At 36.5% G+C, this 22,318-nt stretch overlaps 1 protein-coding gene across 9 annotated transcripts in view; it reads right to left on the reverse strand.

Moving 5' to 3' along the window:
- GRIA2 (glutamate ionotropic receptor AMPA type subunit 2) overlaps positions 1-22,318 on the reverse strand; it is a 170,834-nt gene that overhangs the window by 51,886 nt on the left and 96,630 nt on the right. For all 9 annotated transcript variants that reach the window (XM_089302277.1, XM_051819909.3, XM_089302275.1 and 6 more), the window contains exons 4-6: positions 12,030-12,226; positions 7,671-7,724; positions 1,889-2,050 (exon numbers count right to left, since the gene is read on the reverse strand). In XM_089302277.1, the coding sequence (XP_089158403.1) occupies positions 1,889-2,050; positions 7,671-7,724; positions 12,030-12,226 (413 nt within the window). The remainder of the gene's footprint in view (positions 1-1,888; positions 2,051-7,670; positions 7,725-12,029; positions 12,227-22,318) is intronic.

A 22,318-nucleotide genomic window follows, 5' to 3' on the forward strand; every position in this document is an offset into this window, starting at 1 on the left:
AGTGAACAAAGAAAGGTCATCAGGCAGATCTCAATTGAGTGAAGTTATGAGACTAGGTTTTGGCCCAAAGATTAACAGAATGCATTGCTAGAGATGTCTAAAACTCCATACACACCTTGCATTTTGATGCAAGACACATGAAATTGAATAATGGTATGACTTTTAGGAGAAAAAAAATCTCATTTGCTTTCATCTGTCTCACAGCAGGCAGCAATGTGGGGGGAAACATGATGACTAACAGCACATCCCACAGGAGCATGTTGGTTCCAGCTGAGGATGAATGCCACATGCACTCTTCATCAGAGAACCTAGACATCACAATTTCTTAAGGAATGTAATTCCACAGAACAGGACCAGCAGTTACATGCCTACTGGGTGCAGATGGAGACCTGCCCTCATAGCAACTGAGGGTCTCTGTTCCCATTTGCCTTCTCAGAACCCTCGTTCATGAAAGTACCCACCACAAGACCATGCTAGAAACAATGCTTCAAGGTTGAAATTCAATCAAGGTCATCAAAGGAAGTCACCTAGTTTTTAGAAAAAATTAACTCAGGGCTATTCTTTAACATCCTATGGGATGCTTTTCTGAAATTGATTTAAAATTAAAAGGATCCATTTATACACCAAAAGGAGATAACTTAAAAGGTTCAAAATGTTTCTAGGCCTTGTGTCATAGCAATATACAAATTTATAGTCAAACAGCCTTGCTATGACAGAATCAAGCACGCTCTGGCAATAGCTGATACAACATCTCTGCCTAGCTCATTTACAACACACTGCATAAAAACAAAAAATCACTGGACATTTGAAAATGTTTTGAATCTTTTGCTCTTAATTTTCATAAAGATGATAATATCACCTAACTCTTCAGTTCACTCACTCTGCAAACCCGTTTGCCAAGTTCGGATCTGCATTCTCCATAAGGTATGAACAGAAGAAAAATAAAACATTTTTCCTGTCAATTTCAGGGATATTTAATACTCAGAACTGAAGACATGCATACGTGTGTACACAGAATAAAACATAAATAAACAAATTGCAACCTCAGCATGTCTAAACCCACAGAAAACAAAGATGAATCTGGGTTGCTGGTATACTAGGACAATGCATTACACCTAACATTCAAGAACTCTTTACTGGATTGGTTAAGCAGTACTTTTATACACACACAAACGCACACACACACACATATGTATGTATGTATGTATGTATACTGAAGAGGTCTTCAAACACCTAATGGAAAATGCACATTAGCTTTGAACTCCATTTGTCATTCATGAATGTTTTGTAGTATAACCTGTATTTCTTTTTGCAGGCATATGCTTTTGAGTTGACTTGTCTACACGTGAGATTTTTAAGATTAGGAATAGACTGATTTCCACTGTTCTTCAATTTACTTGTAAATACAATTTCCGAGCAGCAGGCAGTCTTCTCCTGAGTCTTTAGGCCTCAGCTTAAAAATCACCCAGACAGGCCTTCCCCGAGCAGGTGATTTCAGAGCGCCTTGCCAGCACGTCTCTGTGCTCACTGTTACCCTGCTTCCTGGCGTTCTTCTGAAAGGCTACCTTCCCTCCACTAATCTGTGAGCAGAAAGAAGATTCTATTTGTTTGCCACCAGAAAGCCTGGTTCAGATTCACCGAATATAAAAAAAGCCAACTCAACAAATGACTATATGTGTAAGGAAGTGGAACAGTGAGGACGATACAGTAAAGCTCTGACAGTCTTCAACAATCAAAATCTGAAAAAATGTATTTAGTAGTCTGTGTTTGTCACATTTTTAATTGTGCTTTCTGTTCTCTTTGTCACTTTCTCCTCCATCCTCTATTTTAGGCTCTGTCTTCCCTTGCATCGAAAAGGAAAAAAAGAAAGAAAAGAAACAAAACAAACCTTAATTGTAGTCGTGTGTGCTCCAGGATATTCTTTTTCTTCCAATGTTGACCATCTTTCTATAAATTTAGATACCAAGGAATCATCATAATCCACTATCTGAAATCCAGACACGTTCGCACCTCCGAACTGAATTTTTAATAGATCTCCATCAGTAAAGCCCTAGACATAAAACAAATTATGTCATGCTTCCTATTCGGGAAACTCCTACAACTTAACATTTGCCAACAAACTCTATATATTATGATTTTACATAATGCAAAGAACACACGACAGATTAAAAGCTTCCAGGAAGTGTTCCTGAAGGAATATCTTCACAGCTCCTAAGGCTGTGCTGGCAGCATAGCAGGTCCTTAACTGACAGATGTTAACTGACAGAGTCTCGGAGACACTCATGGTTCTACTTAAATGTTTTCCGTTTTCTTAAGAAATTGCCCATGGAAAAGAACTGGATTGTATTTATTGAATCCACCACTGCACAGCGCATGGTGGTTATAGGTCTGATATATAAAACTAATTCTCCAGGAGTTACAGCAGAGTAAACCAGTAATTTCAGCTTAAATGCTTCCTCCACTTAGGAAAGTACAGATTGCAGTCATATTTCAATTAAATAATTTCACATTAAGCCTGAAACTAATCCTATAGATATATTAAACTGAAAAAAAATGTTTCTCTTGGAGTCACCACTACAACTATCATATGGTATTTCCACTGATTTCAAAATTGGGCTGTCATTAATTTTATCTCAATTTGACAGTATTCTCTTAAAAATAAAATCATAATTTGAACATGTCACATTAAAAGAGCTTTCTGTTATATACTGATTTTTATTATTGTACATAATATTTAGAAGTATCCTAAACAAATATGGATCCTCACTCCCGAAATACAAAAGAAGCTCTTTTTTGATGCTGACATTAAAAACACTTTATCGCATTACTTATCTGGGGAAGAGTAACCATCGGCTCTTTATTGTTAGCTAATAATTCTATTTTTCATTTTAATCAAAATAATGTAAATGGTGCAAAAAGGTACGTCAAAAATCTAAATTATTTGCACTACTCCACTCACAGTCCACTTAAATTCTTTAAAACATTCAATTTCTATATCCTTTTGTTTTTTTCACTTACTTACCTGTGTATTTCTAATGACACACTTTTATTGCTCTTTCTTAATTTATTTAACTTTAGATATTTTTATTGAACTTTTCTTTATGCCAGATAAGTATGTAACTCACTTCTATAACCAAGCCATTTATCTTCTTCAGTCATTTTCATCAATATTTAGTCTAAATATTTATAACTATCATTCATAGCAATGCCAATGAATGTACTAGGAGTTCATTTTTTTCTGGAACAACATTTCATCAGAGCTAATTAATGCCTCATGTCTTTACTGCTATATGCCTGTATGTGCTTTATGCTTGTTTTTTCCAACTGCTCAAATATTCCAAGTTACCTATTTCAGTGTCTTTCCTAAATATTTAATTTCTAGGCGCCCTCTTTCACAATGCTGAATCAATTCCTCTTTCATTCTGCTCTACAGCGTTCCCTTAACCTGGCCCTTCACCATTTTCTGAATTAAATTCCCTGTTCCCTCGCTCACATTGCTTTCTTGCTTTATTCTCTTCTTCTGTTAGAGTCCCCCAATATTTTCCTGAGACATATTGAAGGAATATTTTGTGAGATACTGCATACCTGAAAAAATTGTGATTTATGTTGAAACTTAATTAGCATTTTACGTGGTATAAAATTTTGAATTTGGAATCACATAATCTGAAGATATCATCCTCTTTATTTTTTCCCATTTCAATCTTCTTTCAAAATTTATAACCTCTAATATTTTGGTATCTGACCTATCTCTCACCCCTATCCACTCTCCCAGCAGCTCCAGAAACAAACAAAAAAACAAACAAACAAACAGAAAAAAAAACTCTATCTCTCACATTCTCACATTCCGTGAAGATATTTTCACTAAATAACTCCTTTTTTCTTTCATTATTATATATATCCAAGGACCACATTTGTGTCATTCAATTCTGGAAGATTTGCCAAGTGATTCTTTAACATTATTTTTCCTTCTTTTCACACCCTCTTTTTATGGAATGCCTATTCAAAGATAATATAACTCCTAGATTAAATGCCAAAGTATCTTACAAATTTTATTTCTCCCTAATTTATATTGTCATTTTGTCTTATAATTTGGAAGAGTTTCTGAGCCTTATCAGCAAACTTTAAATTTTAGGCAACAGAAGAAGTTAACTTTTTGCTTCCTTCATGACAGAGTTTTCTCAAATGCCCAGATATGGATGCTTGAGTATTGAAGAATAACACATTAAAACATTTTTTTAATTTCTATGTGCATGGACAAGAACAATTAAAGTATACATTTCACTATATGGTAGGTGGTCAGGTGGAGTGGACAGCAGTACTTTTTTTGTCTGTATCTAAAGTCTTTCTCTGACCTGTTCAATTTCTTCAGACTCCTCTAATCCCCTACATAAGTATGTGAGAGTGTTCAAAAAGTTAATGGAAATGCACATTGTGAAAAGGTTATGCATGGTTCTAAAAATTTTTGTACCAAAATATACATCTTTTAATTACAGATTCTACTATCTATATAAAGCATTCTCATATATCCATGGCTAAATTCTAGGGCCAGAATAGAATAGATGGAGAAAGGCAAGATTCAGATTCCATAGGGAGAATTTCACATAGTCACAGTACTTTGGTCTTTGTGTTTGTTCTCAGCTCATGTCTCTGAGTCTCAAGAATTTTTCTAGTTCATCTTCCCTAAAAAATAATATTATCAAGAGAGGATTTGGGTTTTTAGGTCTTGGGACTTACGGATGCCTGATTATTTGGGTTGTGTAGAAAGACTGTTGGGTGTTCAGTCCCTCCCTAGGTCTTTGAATTAAGTAAGAGCCTTGTTCCTGCTGCTGGCAATACCCCCTCAGTATTCCAATGATCTGTTCACACGTGCAATTGTGCCTTCATCTGGGGAGTACCTTGCTTTGGCTAATGGCTCACATCCATAACCCTCCCATTGTTCTTGGACAATGGAAGCCACTCCCCATCACTGCGCTCAAGGACAAAAACTAACTAGGATGTGTGTGCAAAGCCCCTCTGCCCTGCTTCAAGTTGAAAGAGTGAAGTACAATTTATATAACAGTGCACCCAGAATGAGCAGAATGAACTCAAGACTCATCTGAATCCCCATTTCTCCCCGTTCTTGATCCTTCTCTCTCCTGCTTTCCTGGCTCCCTTAGCGACTGAATGCACTTAGTAATGATGAGTGCATGAGTGCCCATGTCGGGCTCTGCTTCTGGAGAAATTAGTTACAGGTGCCTGCTTTTAGCTTCACGACTCAACCTGGCTTCCTGTGGTTCCTGGTTCTTCTAAGGTGGAATCTCCCAGGAGTTGCACACAATGGACGAGCTTGTGCCCTTCCTCCGTCCCACTGTGCATGTACTTCGAGGCAGAGCATCTTTCTGTGAGCTATGGCAAGCGTTCCTTCCGCATCTGCTCTGCGTCCTGGGAAGAATTTTCTGACTCCTTACACCTATTGATGTGTCCTTTCTTATTTTCTCTTTCTCTAAGGTTCTATACAATCTTTATTCTTTTACTATTATTTTATCGTGGTTTTACCTCAAACGACAGTTTCCAGTGAAACCTTGAATAAGGTTTTAAGCCGGCTTCACTGAGGATCTGCGTTTCTCTAACTTGCCTTGTTTTTGTTCTGAAACTGTTCAATTTACAAAAAGCATATGAAGAGGAAAGGGGGAAAATGAGGGAATAAGTTTCAGCAGGAGGCCATGGAATGACAGTACAGATGGCAGCACCTCTAACTTAACAATGAACATGACTACTGGCAGTGGTTTACATGCAAAGATTTAAACGAGAAGTTAAGTTTCCATTAATAACGTATGGAAATCTGAAATTCTGACATGTAGACACATTCTCCTTCACTGTGGAACCACTGTTTTATAAATAATTAAGTGTATGAGATTAGTAGGGTTGGAGACAAGAGAACTGCATCCCTTATGGTGACATCTTCAACATTTTAGGTATGAACTATCCTTTTCAATGATGTATTGGGAAACTAATCACAACCTAATCAAACATTCAGCAATTCCCAAAGATATTCATCAGTAATTTCTGAGGGTTTTTTAATCTTTGATAACCTCCTACTCTAACACTCATTAGACAAGAGAAAAAATATATTATCAGTGACGTGTTTAGAAGATGAAGTCTTTCAACTTTGAGTGACATTCTTCAATTTTAATTGTCACTGAATTTCCAAGTGCCTTTTAAATTTCCAAAAATTGAAACACTACCCAGACTTTTAACTTATTGACTCAGTAGTGGGTCCATATGGTAAGGAAACAAAGTATTCAGAAAAGGGAAACCAGAACTTAGCTCAGAACAAATATTAGGTGGATGTCTCCCTAGAAACATGACAGCAACATCAATTTGTGTTTTTTGTTTGCTTTTGTTTTTCCCTTGGTCAAATACTTCATTCCCTTTCCATTGTGTCAGATATCAATTCTCAAATTGATGAGCCACCTTCTGTCACTATTTCACAATGTCCCAATATAACCTTCTCCATCTGGACATTTTTAAAGATCACAGCTTTCGATGTGGCTGTGTTGTTTATCAAATGGCACAGATCACACAGGGGACTGCCTGTCTGTGCTGTTCCCTGTACCAAATGTGCTTCTGATGAGACAGAATATAGAGCTTCATCTATTTTAACTCTTGCTTCTCCACTGGGAATCCTTTAAGATGTTCCTCAGACACTCTAAGGGAAAGTTCCTAGACAAGTTTTATAGTTGTTAAACATTTCATTCTGAAACAGAAATTTCATCTTGAACAACCAGCTCCTCCCAGTCTCTTGCCTTCCTATGTGACAATCTGATACTACAGAAAACATGAAATAAATCTATATCCTTATAGATATGAACATAGAGTCAGTCCTAATTTGTTGTTCAGAATAAGTTCTTAAATTGTGCCTCTCTTCTTCTTTACATTCTTTGCTCCTGGGTTGTGTGCTGGGAGTTGAGGGGGAGTTAATTACATAGGATCACACTTATTTAAAGAATATAAATCTTTGCAAGTATAGGGGCGTAAATCTATCTTGCTAATCTAAAAACTATTTTGAACAAAGAAATACCTACTGATGTTCTAAAATGATCCTGATTATACTTGAGAGGGAAATGAAATTGACCACTGTGTTGTTTCAGCGTAATTTTAGGTTGACAGGCATGCAATGAAAAAGTGGTCAGCTACGAGAATTCAGTTTTCATTGTGTTGCTTACGTGTAAGTAGGAAATCAGAAATAAATAATATCATTCAATATTCTTGATATTCCCAGGTTCAATTTTGCACTAAAATATAGTCTGACAATGTGCATTTATTTTAGATATTGTATAAATCAAGCACTGTAAAGCAATGTGCACAGGGTAAACTTTATAAAACACAGTAACAGAATTAAGGGAATCTTTGGACAAGTAAATTTATATATTTTTAAAGATTTCCCTTCTGTTAAAATACACTTTCTAAGGCTTTTTATAAAGCTTTATAAGTATTACTCTAATAATGCTTATACTATTCATAATAACAGGAATCTGATTGGACAAGTTAAGAAAAATATTGCCACTTCTAATCTATCAAATACAAACAAATGAACTACAAAAGTAATCCTGATAAACCAACCATTGAAAATTATTTTTTCTTAATAAAAATATATCTAGTAAAAGAATAAATACCAATAGTTCACCTACCAGATTTGCAATGATGTAGTGGTACCCTTTAACATGTTTTCCAATGGTAATAACCTAAAAAAGGAAGAAAAACAAATATTTAATAAATGTAAACAGCATAAATTTAAATTTATTGGTATTATAGTCTGATTCAGAAAAAATGAATTTTATCTACAATCTTTTTGGACTTTCCACAATAAGTCATTTTTAATAAAAATATTATTGTAAAATCTAGGAGAACAACTAAGCTGAAATAATTGCTTCATTTTGTTAGTAGTGAAAATGTTAAGAAACATAAAACCAAAATATGGTTAATCCATAATAAGCCCAAATTTTATCCCCACAAAAACTGTTTGTCTTCTTAATAACACATTTAAATAGCTGAAACAAACATCTGAGATTTTATGCTCTAAATCTGTTTTCAAAGATACAACACATAGAGTTTTAGTACTACATAAATTCAAGAAGGATAATAAGTAAATAAAATAATTTTTACTTCAATTTGTAAAATAGCATTCCTATCATGGAGATCTAAAAGTGCTTATAGTTTAGTTTAAGATGACATTATTTTTTGCACTGTACAGCAAACTGTCAGAGAAACTAATTTTTCTCCATAAATCTGTCAGAAATGAATGATGAGATAAGCACATATTGGAAGAAGTGGACATCTTGCTAAAGCACACAACAGTGTTGGACATTATTGAATCTATTTTACTTTTCAGTGAACTGTATCAGTTATGAAAAGAGTAGAAATAGGTGAAATGACGTGCTGCAGACCTGGTACATAGATATGCAAATGTAATTTTTATTTTATGAAAATATTCACACAGCAAAGAGCATGAAATGCCCAGATATAGACAAAAATTCAAACCATCAGCTCACTTCCCTAATTGAACAGTTTTTGGCTTCCCACTGCTTTCAGCAAATAGGGAAAAGTCTAATATGGCTCAAGTCCAAGGCCTCTGCCAGGTTCTGCTGGCCCAGCTTTGCCATTCCTCATGGTCATGTCACATTGGCCCTCCTACAGGTGCTGGACATAAAAAGGTTTCTTGCCATCACCTCAGGACTGCATATTCTGGTTCCTTTGCATGGAAGGTTCTTTCCACCATCCATGTTCTTTGTTATATTAACTCTTTAAGCACGTTGATTCTCAGCCTAATGGCTACCTCCTGACTTTCCCTCATCACTGGCAGGCCACAGTGTATACAATCAAGGACCAAGGACAACATCCTAGGAAGGATTCTATCATGTGCCGCTTTCACATTAAGTGGTGGCTGTTTTAAAGAAGTTAGAGATTACAGTGTTTTCTAACATATTTTTACATAACACAGTTCAATTGCCTTTTCAAAGAAACAACCTCCAGTGTTGATGTGAGAATTCTGAAGAAAAGATGTCCTTCTGAAAGAAAAATATATAAATTATCCTCAGCTGAATTGAGATGATTATGTTCCTCGTATTTCCCACTGACATCTGCTATGCTCTACTTAGTGTAGAGTCTACTTTGTAAATCACTCATATATTTTTTCTGGGAATTAAAAAAAAAATAAGTGGCGATATCAATATTCACCCCTTGAGCTTAGTGTTCACTGAGAGAAAACAGGACATGAAAATTCACTAGCGCTGGCGCTGCGGCTCACTAGGCTAATCCTCCGCCTGGCGGCGCCGGCACACCGGGTTCTAGTCCCGGTCAGGGCGCCGGATTCTGTCCCGGTTGCCCCTCTTCCAGGCCAGCTCTCTGCTGTGGCCAGGGAGCGCAGTGGAGGATGGCCCAAGCGCTTGGGCCCTGCACCCTATGGGAGACCAGGAGAAGCACCTGGCTCCTACCATCGGATCAGCGCGGTGCGCTGGCCGCGGTGGCCATTGGAGGGTGAACCAACGGCAAAGGAAGACCTTTCTCTCTGTCTCTGTCTCTCACTGTCCACTCTGCCTGTCAAAAAAAAAAAAAAATTCACTAGCCCTCCATCAACACTAAGTGAGCATCAACCATACCAACCACCTTATTTTTGCCTTATAATAAGAATTATTAATGTACTAATAATGGAAAAGTCTATATTAATTTATAAATGTTTCTGACAGCTAAATCCTTTTCCAATCTAACTGAAGCTAGAAATAAGTGTCTCCAAACTTTATCAGATAATAAATATAAATGCCTATAGTCTAATATATTTTAATACTATGCTAACTTCAGACCCTGTGAAAATAAAAATTTTTTTCACAGTGCCATTCTCTTGTAAATATTAGTTGAATGAATAACTGAATACAATGTTGTTTTCCTGGAATGTACTTTATCCCCACTTTTTGCTTAATAAATTCTATTTCATGAAAACATCTCAAGCTAAATTATTTCTTTCTATAATCTCTCTCATAATAAACTGTTCTTTTCATTCATAGTATATCCTAATATTATAATTATGTACTAATTTCTGTGAACACATAATTTATTGTCATCTTAATGGGGTCTTGCTGTTGGGTTTAATTTCATTTTCTTAGATGTACTTCAGTCACTGTCTCACAAACATTACACACTTGGGGAATGTTTATTAAGAAACAAATGGATGATTCCATTTTTTGTGAATCTTTTGCAGATAATCCCCTTCCCTTTACAAAACTGCTTTTCCTTGCTAGACCACTCTGTATTATAACTTATAATATTATGAAATCAAGTGAACACAATTTTTTCTTCCCTATTAATCAATGAGTTCCTGTGTTCAGACAACCCTCTTAGTACTGTTTGCATCCCACATTTCAGTTACATAACATGTCCTCAGTGAATATTTGCTTAATGATACATTACCCATTGCATGTGCTCATTTAATATACTTAAGAATGTCTCCCATGTATAAATACAAAATACTTTGCATTTTTAATGTATGTTCATACGGACATTTATGTAACCATGATTATAGATTTGTTTGAAACAGTATTTTCCATATGTTCCTAGTTTCTTTTGTAATTTTCTATTTTTAGAAATAGTTGTAGGTGTGCATGTGTTTTGATAGGTTTTCAGCAAGATTTATTAGGATGACTCAGGAGTACTTAAATTTTTAAACCAAAGACGAATGATTATTAAAATTCAGCTTTAATTGGGACTCAAATCAATTTTTTGAGGCTAACATTAGAACAAGAGGGCTGCAGGTTAAAAACAATCCTAAATCCTTCTCCTGAGACTGGAATCAAGATTTTTCATTGATATTGTTCACTTCTCTGGCATATTTAGTTCTTCCTCATAACAAGTTTCCTTCATTCAGTTATTTGATGTTTCATGAGAGATCCATTTTCATGTTTTAGGGCACATACTACATATAGGACTTCATAAGCATTTATGCTTGCAGAATATTTTATATTACACAAATTAATGAATCCACTTCTTCAGTTAAAGTCTAGTAAGACCAAGAAATTCATTCACTACTGTGTACTTACTTTTCTTCTGACTATGATATTACAAAGAACTAGCACCATCATTGACATAATACACGAATCTGCAGAGATGTGTATCTCTCAGCTAGGAAAAGATGTGGACGTCAGTGAAGGAGACCTCACTCAGCAAATCATGATGCTGTTTTACCATCCCTGGTCACTTAAATGCTGCCTGTTACATATTATGGATTTTATTTTTATCCTTTGGGTATAACTGCCCACTTGTTCTATCCAGAAAGATCTTACCCTAAAGTGATGTAGTGTGTGAAGCATGGTTAAAAAAAAAAATCCTTGTTTCTGTTACTGTGTTATTGTCACTGATAGTCCAAATACACACATCTAGTTTATTTTCAAATTGTGAAAATAGTCTGAAAATGTCTTTCCCACATGTTTTAATTTCAGAGATTAATGTGTTTTCATAGTAACAAAAAAAGCCCCTAATAGAAAAAAATCTACTTGCAAAAGTAAACACATGCTCTTTCTGAAGACACAGATCCATTTAGACAATAATTTGGCTCACTGCATGATACTGAACTCTAATGCTTGAAAAAAATCCGTGTATCTCAAAAAGTCTATGAATTATTCACTTTGAGAACCCACACTTTATTTTGACTTAATGCATGTCTATTTCTGTATCTTTATGAAGTTCAACAGAATTCAATTTAAAATTTCTAATTCAAAATACCAAAGGTGATATTTGTCATATAAAAATATTTAATATACATGCAAAGAATTATACATTGAATGTATTGATCGATCAAGATGATGTGTCAGCATTATTGACAACATCTGCTATGGCTAACTGAAGCCAGAAATGATTTAATTGATGATCTTTGCTGCATCCTACACAAATCATAAAATAAAAACTGCTGCTCAAGCACCTTGCACAAACGCTCATGGCAAACGCTGACAGTGCATGCATAGTCTATATTTGGTGCCATTAGGAAACAGAGACTAGCAAACCTGGTCCACAATGTCGTTTACTTTATCCCGTTCACAGTCCAGGATTACACGCCGTTCTTTTTTTAACTCTAGATCTTGAAAGAGCGATCGGTAGGTCTCATCTTTCTTGTCATTGTTAATGTTTCCCACATTGATGGCAGTCACTTGCCATTTCTTTTCAGCAGCGGAATCCAGCACAGCTTGCAGAGTGGATAGCCCTAGAAGGCAAGTGCAGCAGCGACTGATAAAGGTGCTCTGTGACTCAGAACTGTGCTGTGAGAATTGCAGGTTCACATACTTTTAAGACTGATCTGTGCATCAGCGTTGTGTGAAATGACACAGCATCTAATTTGAAGAGGATCTCTTTTAAATTAAGATAGAACCATTTAAATATTAATTAGAATAATAACTACAAAAGGCTTAAATGCCTAAAATATTTAAAGAAATGTTGAATCCAAGGAAGTTACAGCTATAATCTTCATCAACATCTACTTACGTGCATTTCATTTCAAAAAGTCTTTACTTTAATGCTGTTGTTCTGAGCAAAGGAATCATTGTTTCAGGGAAAAATAATATCCCTTTCTTTCAACTCTCTCAGTTGCCTTGTTTGGATATTACTAAGGTGTAGTATCTGTAATACCTGTGATTTAAGTGAAACCACATATCTTCCTTTCTCCTATAGAAGGGAAACAATTGTTTAGACGATGGTGGTGACCTGTCATCTGACAGCACTACTCTGAAGAAGAACTCATTTTTCATGAAAATTATCAATGTGAGTCTGTGAGTCTAAGAATCAATAATCTCTATGAGGCAGGGTATTTCCTCCTTTTGTTTTCTAGTCACTAATGTTGCTTGTTTCTTTTATTTTACTTTTTAAAGATTTATTTATTTATTGAAAAGGTAGAGTTACAGTGAGAGGGAAAGACAGAGATAGAGATAAAGATGGAGAGGGAGAGGGAGAGGGAAAGAGAGAAATTCTTCTATTTATATGGCTGCAATGGCCAGGGCTGGGCCAAGCCAAAATCTGTAGCCAGACACTTTTTCCAGGTCTTCCACGTGGGTGGCAGGGACCCATGTACTTGAACCACCTTTTGCTGCTTTTCCCAAGCCATAGGCAAGGAGCTGGATCAGAAGTGGAGCAGCTGGCACACAACCATATGGGATGCCAGCATTGCAGGAAGCAGTTAACACACTATGCCACAGTGCTGGCCCCTCTTTTTCTCATTTGCAGCCTTTTTTGTTATTGTTACTGATCTCATAGAGAATAATGTGTTCTGCTATTAACTGTATTTCATTAGCACTCTACCACAAATTTATTTCACTTTTTAGCATAAGACTTGTGGGGAGCAACTCGGACTGGACTGAGTTACTGGAATTAAGACTTATTCTATGCATCTGCTCTCCCACAATATGGCGCTGGGAGAGGAGAAAACAGCTTCTACGCAGCTGCCTCTTGCCAACTTGAGTGGTGACCTCCAGGAGCTGATCCTGCTCCTGATTGGAGGAGAGCAGCGTACTCGGTGTGTGGGCAGCCGAGTTGGGATTGGCGGAAGAGGACTATAAAGGAGGAGAGAGACAACATGCACCAGGAACATCTATCTGAAGGAACACCTGTGCAGCCCCTGAGAGAGCCGGCCGGCGGTGTGCCGCTCCCCTGCGGAAGTGGGGAAAGTGGCCAGGGGGAACCGCCCTTCCACGGAGGTGGAAGGGACAGTAGCCAACCCGGGAAGAACCAGCAGAAAACCCGGGGAGGGCCGAGCAGACGAAAGAACAGCGCAGGGTCCTGTGTCGTTCCTCCACGAAGACGGGGAGCGACAAGACTATTTACTTTTTAAGAAACTTTGTGTATAGTACCATATGAATAGAATATTATTATTATTATTGATTATCTATATATTACCTCACGTTAAGAACTGAGCATGCCAATAGCCAGGAGTTTTATTTACTGAAAAGTCGTAGCTGCAGTTTAGCACTTGGCAAAACAATACTTTAACTTGGGTTTCACATAATTTCTCACAGTCAAAGCAAATTCACTCTTAATAAGATAATGGGCAGTAAGAAACCAAGGCTTTAGAAAGATTTCAGAACTCAATTATATCTTCCTGACTCCAAGAAAGCTTATTATATTTCTATCAAAAGAATATTGTTAGGGCTGGCACTGCCACAGTGCCGGCATCCCATATGGGCGCCAATTTGAGTCCTGGTTACTTCACTTCTGATCCAGCTCTCTGTTATGGCCTAAGAAAGCAGTGGAAGATGGTCCAAGTCCTTGGGAGCCTGCACTCACATGGGAGATCCGGAAGCTCCAGGCTCCTAGCTTTGGATAGGTTCAGCTCCGGCCATTGAGGCCATTTGGGGAGTGACCCAGTGGATGGAAGACCTCTGTTACTCTGCTTCTGCCCTCTGATATTCTGCCTTCCAAGTAAAATAAATACATCTTAAAAAAAAATATTGCCTTTTATCTAAAATATGTAGGATCCTCCTAATGGAATCACATAACCCTAACTTAAATTCTGATACACAATTTTATTTGAAGCTATTTAGTATGACAAGAAATATGTGGCTTTTACATTTTATTAACCACTATTTTGACCTAGGAAACACCACCACTGGATGTAAAACTTTAGAAACCAATATGGGTTCAACATTGACCAAAACGTGTACATGATGAAGCTGGGAGACCTCATGACACCGGAAAGCAAAGAAGTTCTCTAAATCCATCAGTGTATCAGAGGACCAAGCTGCCCATTTGAAGAGGAACTCTTTAAATAAAAATGGGATCATTAAGTATCAATTAGAATAATAACTGCATGAGATATAAATATACAAAACAGTTAAATCTAGGAAATCACCATATTCAGGGATACCCGCTTCTCATGCAGTGTGCCTGGCTGCAACTCCCAGCTCTGCCTGCAACTCCAGCTTCTTGCTCATGTGCATCCCAGGAGGTTTCAGATAACAGCTTAGGTGTTTGGGTGTCTGCCACCCACATGCAAGACCCTGAATGAGCTCCCCGCTCTCAGCTATGGATACTGGCCCAGGCCTGGTTATTACAGGCATTTGAGAAGTGAATCAGAGATGTTTTGCTCTCTTTAACTGTCTTTGGTGAATTTTAAGTAATTAATAAATTATTTTGAAAACTTGTAAATAAAGGAAGTGAAACAAGCATTTTCCTGACTTCCCTATATAAATTATACTCAGAGTCCTAATAAGTTAGAGGGGGATTTTCTTTTGGGAAAGATGCCAGCTAAAATATGATGAGACACGTATTTTAAATGCATGTTCTAAATACAGCTTTAGAACTTATCACCATTTTGTAACATCTGCTGAATTGATGACTAAAGGCAACCAAAATCATCTACTGGTCACAACACAAAAAGAGAGCAGCACAGATTATGTGATTCCAAATGATTATACTCAATAAGATTTATGAATTATCTGTGCCAACAATGTAAACCTGTATCCCACCAAGCTTCTAAATCTACCTACCAATATCTAGGGCCTATATGGCAGAGAGTAATATAATAAGCAACATAGATTTAGGATCATCAACATGTCAGCTGCAAAAAACTGTATTCTAAAAGTCTGGAAAGAAAGATATTATCCAACTGTGATACATGGAACTTGTTTGCATCCTGCTTTGAACAAACAGTGAAAATAAGTTATGATAATAAATTATTATTGTGGTTGGTAATGTTTATTTTGGTTATGAGAATCACTTTTGGAAATTAATGCTGAAACATTTACAACTGAGATTATTTGATATGAGGGATTTGTTTCTAAATAATGCAGGGAGAAGGCAGATATTGTAGATAAAAATATTGCTGGCATATGAGTCACTGAGAAAGCTGGGATCTGTGTTCATATATATTATTCTTTTTATTTTGTTGCTCAAAAAGTTCATGATGAGCATGAAAATAATTTATTTTAAAATGGAAAGTCAAACCTTATAATGAACTTAGGGTCACAAGGACAGAGATGAGAGAGAGATGCTAAAAGCAAAATTTCTTCTATGAGGTCTTAAAACAAAAGAAATAAACAAAAGGGATAATTTAAAGAAACCACCTGCCACTTAACATTTTTTCAGTGTTAAAATTGGAAAAATTTGATTGACAGATACTAAATTACAGCTAGATTAAAAATAAGAAGTTCTGATTTCTATTGCACAGCAGGGTGAAAATTGATGATGTTAATGCTATATTTCTCTCTTTTAAAAAAAGCTAGAAGGTAAAATTTTGGGGTATTTTCACTGTAAAGACATATTAAGTGCTTAAAAATATTAATATATTTACCCTGATTGGAAATTACATAACATACACACATAGCAAAACATCACATTGTATCAAATAAATATGCACAGTTTTTTTTATTTCTGTTAAATTTTTAAGTAATTTAAAAAAAAAAAACTCAAAACATCATGGGTGACCTATGATTTCCATTCACTATAAGCAAATTAATCCTTCCATCCTATGATTCAAGTCCTCTTCCTGTTTTTCACCATCAGTAGAAACAGAACACACACAGCTGTTCATCATGAGCAGCTCAGTGACTGTCAAGGCACTTCCAAACAGCCATTATGCCCATGCAGCTTTCTCTGCAAGGGTGAGAGAAAACAGCTACATTTCTATACCTCTTCTTTTCTCTAGGCCCTGATTTTTCACATTCCAGCATTCTCTGGTCACCTTCTTAAAGACATTTTATGTCTGTGGATGATGCTGTATATGCTGTCCACATATTATCATACATTAATGAAACGTGAGCTTCCTGTATTATATGCAATACATTATTTCGTTTTCATTTAATTATGAAGTTCACCACATACTAAACATTTCAAGTGGAAATGCCCTTGATATTCTCTTCTGTTTTTTGAATACTCTCATATCAAGAGAAACATTAAATGTAAATGACAATCTGTAACTGGATTTCATCAAGAGATAATACTAAAGCTAAAATGTGTTAGCAGTTCACCTTGTCAAAGAATATGGAAATGATGGATAAACTCAATAAGAATGAATTTAAATAAATGGCTGACTTTCAAACTCACTCATGTGTCAAAAATAACTTACAGTTAGTGTAGATTCTTCATTCTTATAAATTTCAGGATTAATATTTTGTAACCTATTGAATCCAACAAAAATTATATTGATTTATTAAGAAGCAGAACTGCTCAAGTAGTGTTATAGTGGACTTGATAAATTTAGTTTGGTCAGAAGACACTCAATAATATTAAATTACTTCTTAAGGACAGCCAGAGGTAATTCACAATCTGGAAACTGTGATGTGATCTAGCTTGCAGTTTGAAGACAGGGCTGCCCTGTTCTTAGTAATACACTTTCTTAGATTCCTTTTTTTTTTTTTTTCAGCAAAACTAACTAATCTCTTAAACTCCCTTTCAACTTAATTTTGCTCCCAACTAAAGGTGTTGTAATAGCCTGATTGTTTTAAAACAGGACATTTTTATGGAAAAATCACTGCAAAAGTAAGCAATAACCATAAATTCAAAATACAAATTCATGCTGTTTCCAAATTTAGGGAGAAAGTCTTAGCTTGAGATATGCCTCACCCCCTTTCACACAAACTAGCACAGAAGTGTCTTTACATACTCTTTTCCCTCAATACAGAATATAAACTTGTATGGACAATGGGAGATCTATATAAATATTCGTTTATTTAGAGCAATAAGTAAATAGTAGTAATTCAACTCCAACATGCTTATTACTCTACCAGGATATTTAAATTTCTAAACCAGAGAGTGACCTATTATTTTTAGACTACTTAGAACAAAGGAAACTACTGATGCACAAAGATGTTTATATAAAAATAGAAATTAACTATTTTGTGAAATAAATATATTTAAAATACAGTATGTTTTTAATAAAAAGTAAAAAATATAAGTATTGGAAAAGTGATAAGTAAAATGAGAAGTAAATTTTAATATTTTGGAATCTTTTAATGATATATTATCTTTTAATGGTTTTGTGTATATTGATAGCTTTGTGCCATATGATTCTCATTTTTAAAATAATTAGAAATTCATTACATGTATATTCAACATTTCTCATTTTTAATGAAATATGTGTGTAATTATAAAATAGCATAAATTGTGTATTTTTTTATTATTTTTTTTGACAGGCAGAGTGGACAGTGAGAGAGAGAGACAGAGAGAAAGGTCTTCCTTTGCCGTTGGTTCACCCTCCAATGGCCGCCGCGGCCGGCGCACCGCGCTGATCCGATGGCAGGAGCCAGGAGCCAGGTGCTTTTCCTGGTCTCCCATGGGGTGCAGGACCCAAGCACCTGGGCCATCCTCCACTGCACTCCCTGGCCACAGCAGAGGGCTGGCCTGGAAGAGGGGCAACCGGGACAGAATCCGGCGCCCCGACCGGGACTAGAACACGGTGTGCCGGCGCCGCCAGGCGGAGGATTAGCCTAGTGAGCCACGGCGCTGGCCCTAAATTGTGTATTTTTAATTCAGATGTGAACAGTAGCTACCTTGAGTTCAATATCTTAATAGAACTAGAAAGTTAAGTGTAACATTTAGATATTATTAGATAATAATAATAATATCTAAGAGATAGTATTAGATATGATGAATATAGCACTCAATATAGGAATTTCCCTAGAATTATTCAAGTGTTTTGTTTACTGAGAATATGGGATCATTTTATTTCTACAAAAAACAAAAGGTTGAATCTCCTCCTTCTTTTTAAAGTTAAATTCCTTTAGTTAAAGTTTGACTACTGTACAGTGTAAGTACTGCAACAGTGATAACTTGAAATGAATCAGTTATCTAATGGGACTTTAAAAAGTCTTTATTAAAAGATAACCTTTTATAAAATCAATAATATTGCAATGGAATCTAGATGTCTGTAATAACGAAGCTTTTGTGGAGCTGTATTAAAATTTCTCAGTATTCTGAAAAACCCTCAAGAATATTATATAAGCTTAAAATTGAGTTCTCAGCTCTATTGAATTCTCAGATATTTGACTAAAATAAAAAATAGCTGGGTTAAAATATCAAATTGCATTAGTTGTTCATATGCGTGTTGTCACTAACCAGCTATAACTGTATAGCCTACCTGTAAGCTGTTGATCTATCTAAAATCCTTTAGAAGTGTAACTAGCAATGTGTGATGGCCTCATCTTGATCTAATAATAACAATACTGTGAAATAGCACAGAAAAGCCATCTGCCTAAAAATAGGCAAAATCCGAGTGTCTTGGTTTGTACATGAGGAGGTGACATTACAAATAACTATTGCCAAATAGTATATTTCATTCTGACCATGTCTTTCTTCTTAAAAATATTTTCCTTTGTTCCATTTAAAATTCATTGCCCTTATTCATTCTTGCAGGCACAGAAATTAAAATTTATGATCACTAAACCATGGCAGCATGCCTAGGCCAGATTTGATTAACATATATTTCCCTCAGCAGCTTTCTTAGGAAGATCAGAAAAGAAATTTATGATTTGAAAGTATTTTTGTTCTATTCATGACATTTTATTGCAACTGGAATCAAAGTGTTTTCTCTTTAGGGGACAAAGAACATTGCTGGAAATTAAAATCAAAACATAAAGTGATAATAATTAGTTCTGTTTTATCTACTCTTTATAGAGAAGTATTATCTTCTTTATTGACACATTTTAATTGTCTTGATTCATATTTACTAAGTACTTATCAAAGATAAAGCAGTCATATTCTATGCATAGGTAACCTCACTACTCTGTGTTGAGATACCTACCTACTCTTTATGGTGTAAAATTGTGCAGCATTTAGGAAAGGTATTGGGTCAGCAAGGAGCACCAGGCTGTTGCCCCTGGGTCTGGGTCAGTCCTAAAAGGTCACCTGGTAACAGTTTCAGCACACCTGCCACCACAAATGTGATTGAAGATATTTCTGTATAAGAACAGGAAACATCCATGTCCTCCCTCAGGTACCACTGGGATGTAAACCTCGCATTGCTCAGCATGTGGAAGCGAATGGGAATGATTTCATTGCTATCTTAGATAATGAAAGCACGGAACAATTTTAAGCCTTTATCATTTATTTCATAATCAGGGCAGAATGTTGAGAGCCATTTCAAGCTTGGATTCTGTTTTTGTAAATAACACTAATATGTCTAGACTCTTAGAAAAGTAAAGATTATTAGAACATGTGCAACTACATAATCAAGGAGGTATTGATTGCTGCAAACAATAGATTGTTTGAAATTGACATATATAGGGGGCCAGCGCCTTGGCTCACTTGGTTAATCCTCTGCCTGTGGTGCTGGCATCCCATGTCGGCACCGGGTTCTACTTCTGGTTGCTCCTCTTCCAGTTGCCTGGGAGGGAAGTGGAGGATGGCCCAAGTGTTTGGGCCCCTGAACCCACATGGAAGACCAGGAAGAAGCTCCTGGCTTCTGACTTCGGATCAGCACAGCGTCGGCCGTAGCAGCCATTTTGGGAGTGAACCAACGGAAGACCTTTCTCTCTGTCTCTCTCTCTCCCTCTCACTGTCTATAGCTATACCTGTCAAAAATAAATAAATAAATAAATAAATAAAAGAAATTGACATATATAGGTGCTTCAGTTGAGAGATGAAACCATGGAATCCTATGGACCAAGAAATCATAGGTGCATTCTGCAAATCTCTTAACACTAAAGTAAGGATGCCTCATTGAACATTAAGAGAGAATGGGTAGGGGTCAACGCTGTGGCATAACAGGTAAAGCCACCATCTGTCCATCTGCAGAGCTGGCATCCCATATGGGCACCGGTTCAAGTCCAGCTGATTCGGAGTTACACAGAAAGAGAAGGAGAGGTAGAGAGAGAGAGAGGTCTTCCATCTGCTGGTTCACTCCCCAAATGGCTGCAATGGCCAGAGCTGTGCCAATCCAAAGCCAGGACCCAGGAGCTTCCTCTGGGTCTGCCACATGGGTGCAGGGGCCCAAGAACTTGGGCCATCTTCCACTGCCCTCCCAGACCCCTACAGCAGAGAGCTGGATCTGAAGTGGAGCAGCTGGGTCTCGAACCAGCACCCATATGGGATTCCGGTGCTTCAGGCCAGGGCATTAACCCGCTGCTCCACAGTACCAGCCCCAAGCTGATTCACTTCTGATCCAGTTGTCTGCTATGGCCTTGGAAAGCAGTAGAAGATGGCCCAAGTCCTTGGGCCCCTGCATCATCATGGGAGACCAGGAAGAAGCTCCTGGCTCCTAGCTCCTGGCTTTGAATCTGCACAGCTCTGGCTGTTACAGCTATCTGGGGAGTGAACCAGTGGATGGAAGATTTTTCTCTGTCTCTCTCTGCCGTTCTCTGCCTCTGCCTCTCTGTAACTCTGCCTTTTGAATAAATAAAATTAAATCTTTTTAAAAAAGAGAGAGAAAATGGGTGAAGAACCAAAGAAAGATGCTCACATGATGAATGCATGAGTAATTTTTAAATGCAAAATAATGGCAAAACTGTAAAAAATTGCCACTCAGAAAAAATCAGGTAGAAAAATCACATTTCCATGAGCCAAGTAAAACATTACACAAAGGTCATCCTTTGCCATTACCTTGACGGTCTTGAATATTTATCTCTGAAAATAATTTTAAATGAAAGACTTGGGTGATACTGGTCACTTTAAAACAACAGCAGCTACTTGATAATACCTTGAATATCTATCCATAAGGTCACTTTTGCTTTAATATATAATTACTTAATATTATCACTCTAACGTTCTTCTCTCAACACATGCACTCAACTCAAATCAATTTCTATAATTTAACAAATGGAAATTATCTCATCACTCTAGTTTCATTTAATTTTCTGGAGTATTAATAAAGATTTTAAAATGCCCCAGATTCTTTTCCCAAGTACATAAGTTCATCCGTCTTCACCTTTTAATTCCCCAGAGCTGGCTCTCTGAGCATCACACTTCACATACTAGAGTTTCTCGTTTTCTATCTGTGTCAGCTGTTGTCTACTTAAATTTTCTCAAGAGTTCAGTTTTAACTGGAGGGAGAAATAGCAAGGGTAGCGGTATGTTTCTGAACCAAAGATGTCGTCTTCAACCTTGTCAGACAATAAAGAGAATACATCTTCTAATCCTTTAACTTAGCAAGCAAGACCCAGCTAGTAATATCATCTCAAACTAAAAACACAAATGTTTAACATGTTTCTTTGTTAATACTGCTTACTAAGCATCAACTTTGTTTCTAGCAACATGTAAAACACTAGGCACCAGTTATGAATGGTACAACTAGCATTTTAAGCACAACTTGGGCATTGGCTTCCTTATTATAATCAGATACCTAAATTTTAAAAAATTAATGATTATCTTCAGCATC

Source organism: Oryctolagus cuniculus, chromosome 8, assembly GCF_051225735.1.
Source record: "Oryctolagus cuniculus isolate XC-2025 breed Fujian yellow rabbit chromosome 8, ASM5122573v1, whole genome shotgun sequence".
In the NCBI taxonomy this organism is placed as follows: domain Eukaryota; kingdom Metazoa; phylum Chordata; class Mammalia; order Lagomorpha; family Leporidae; genus Oryctolagus; species Oryctolagus cuniculus.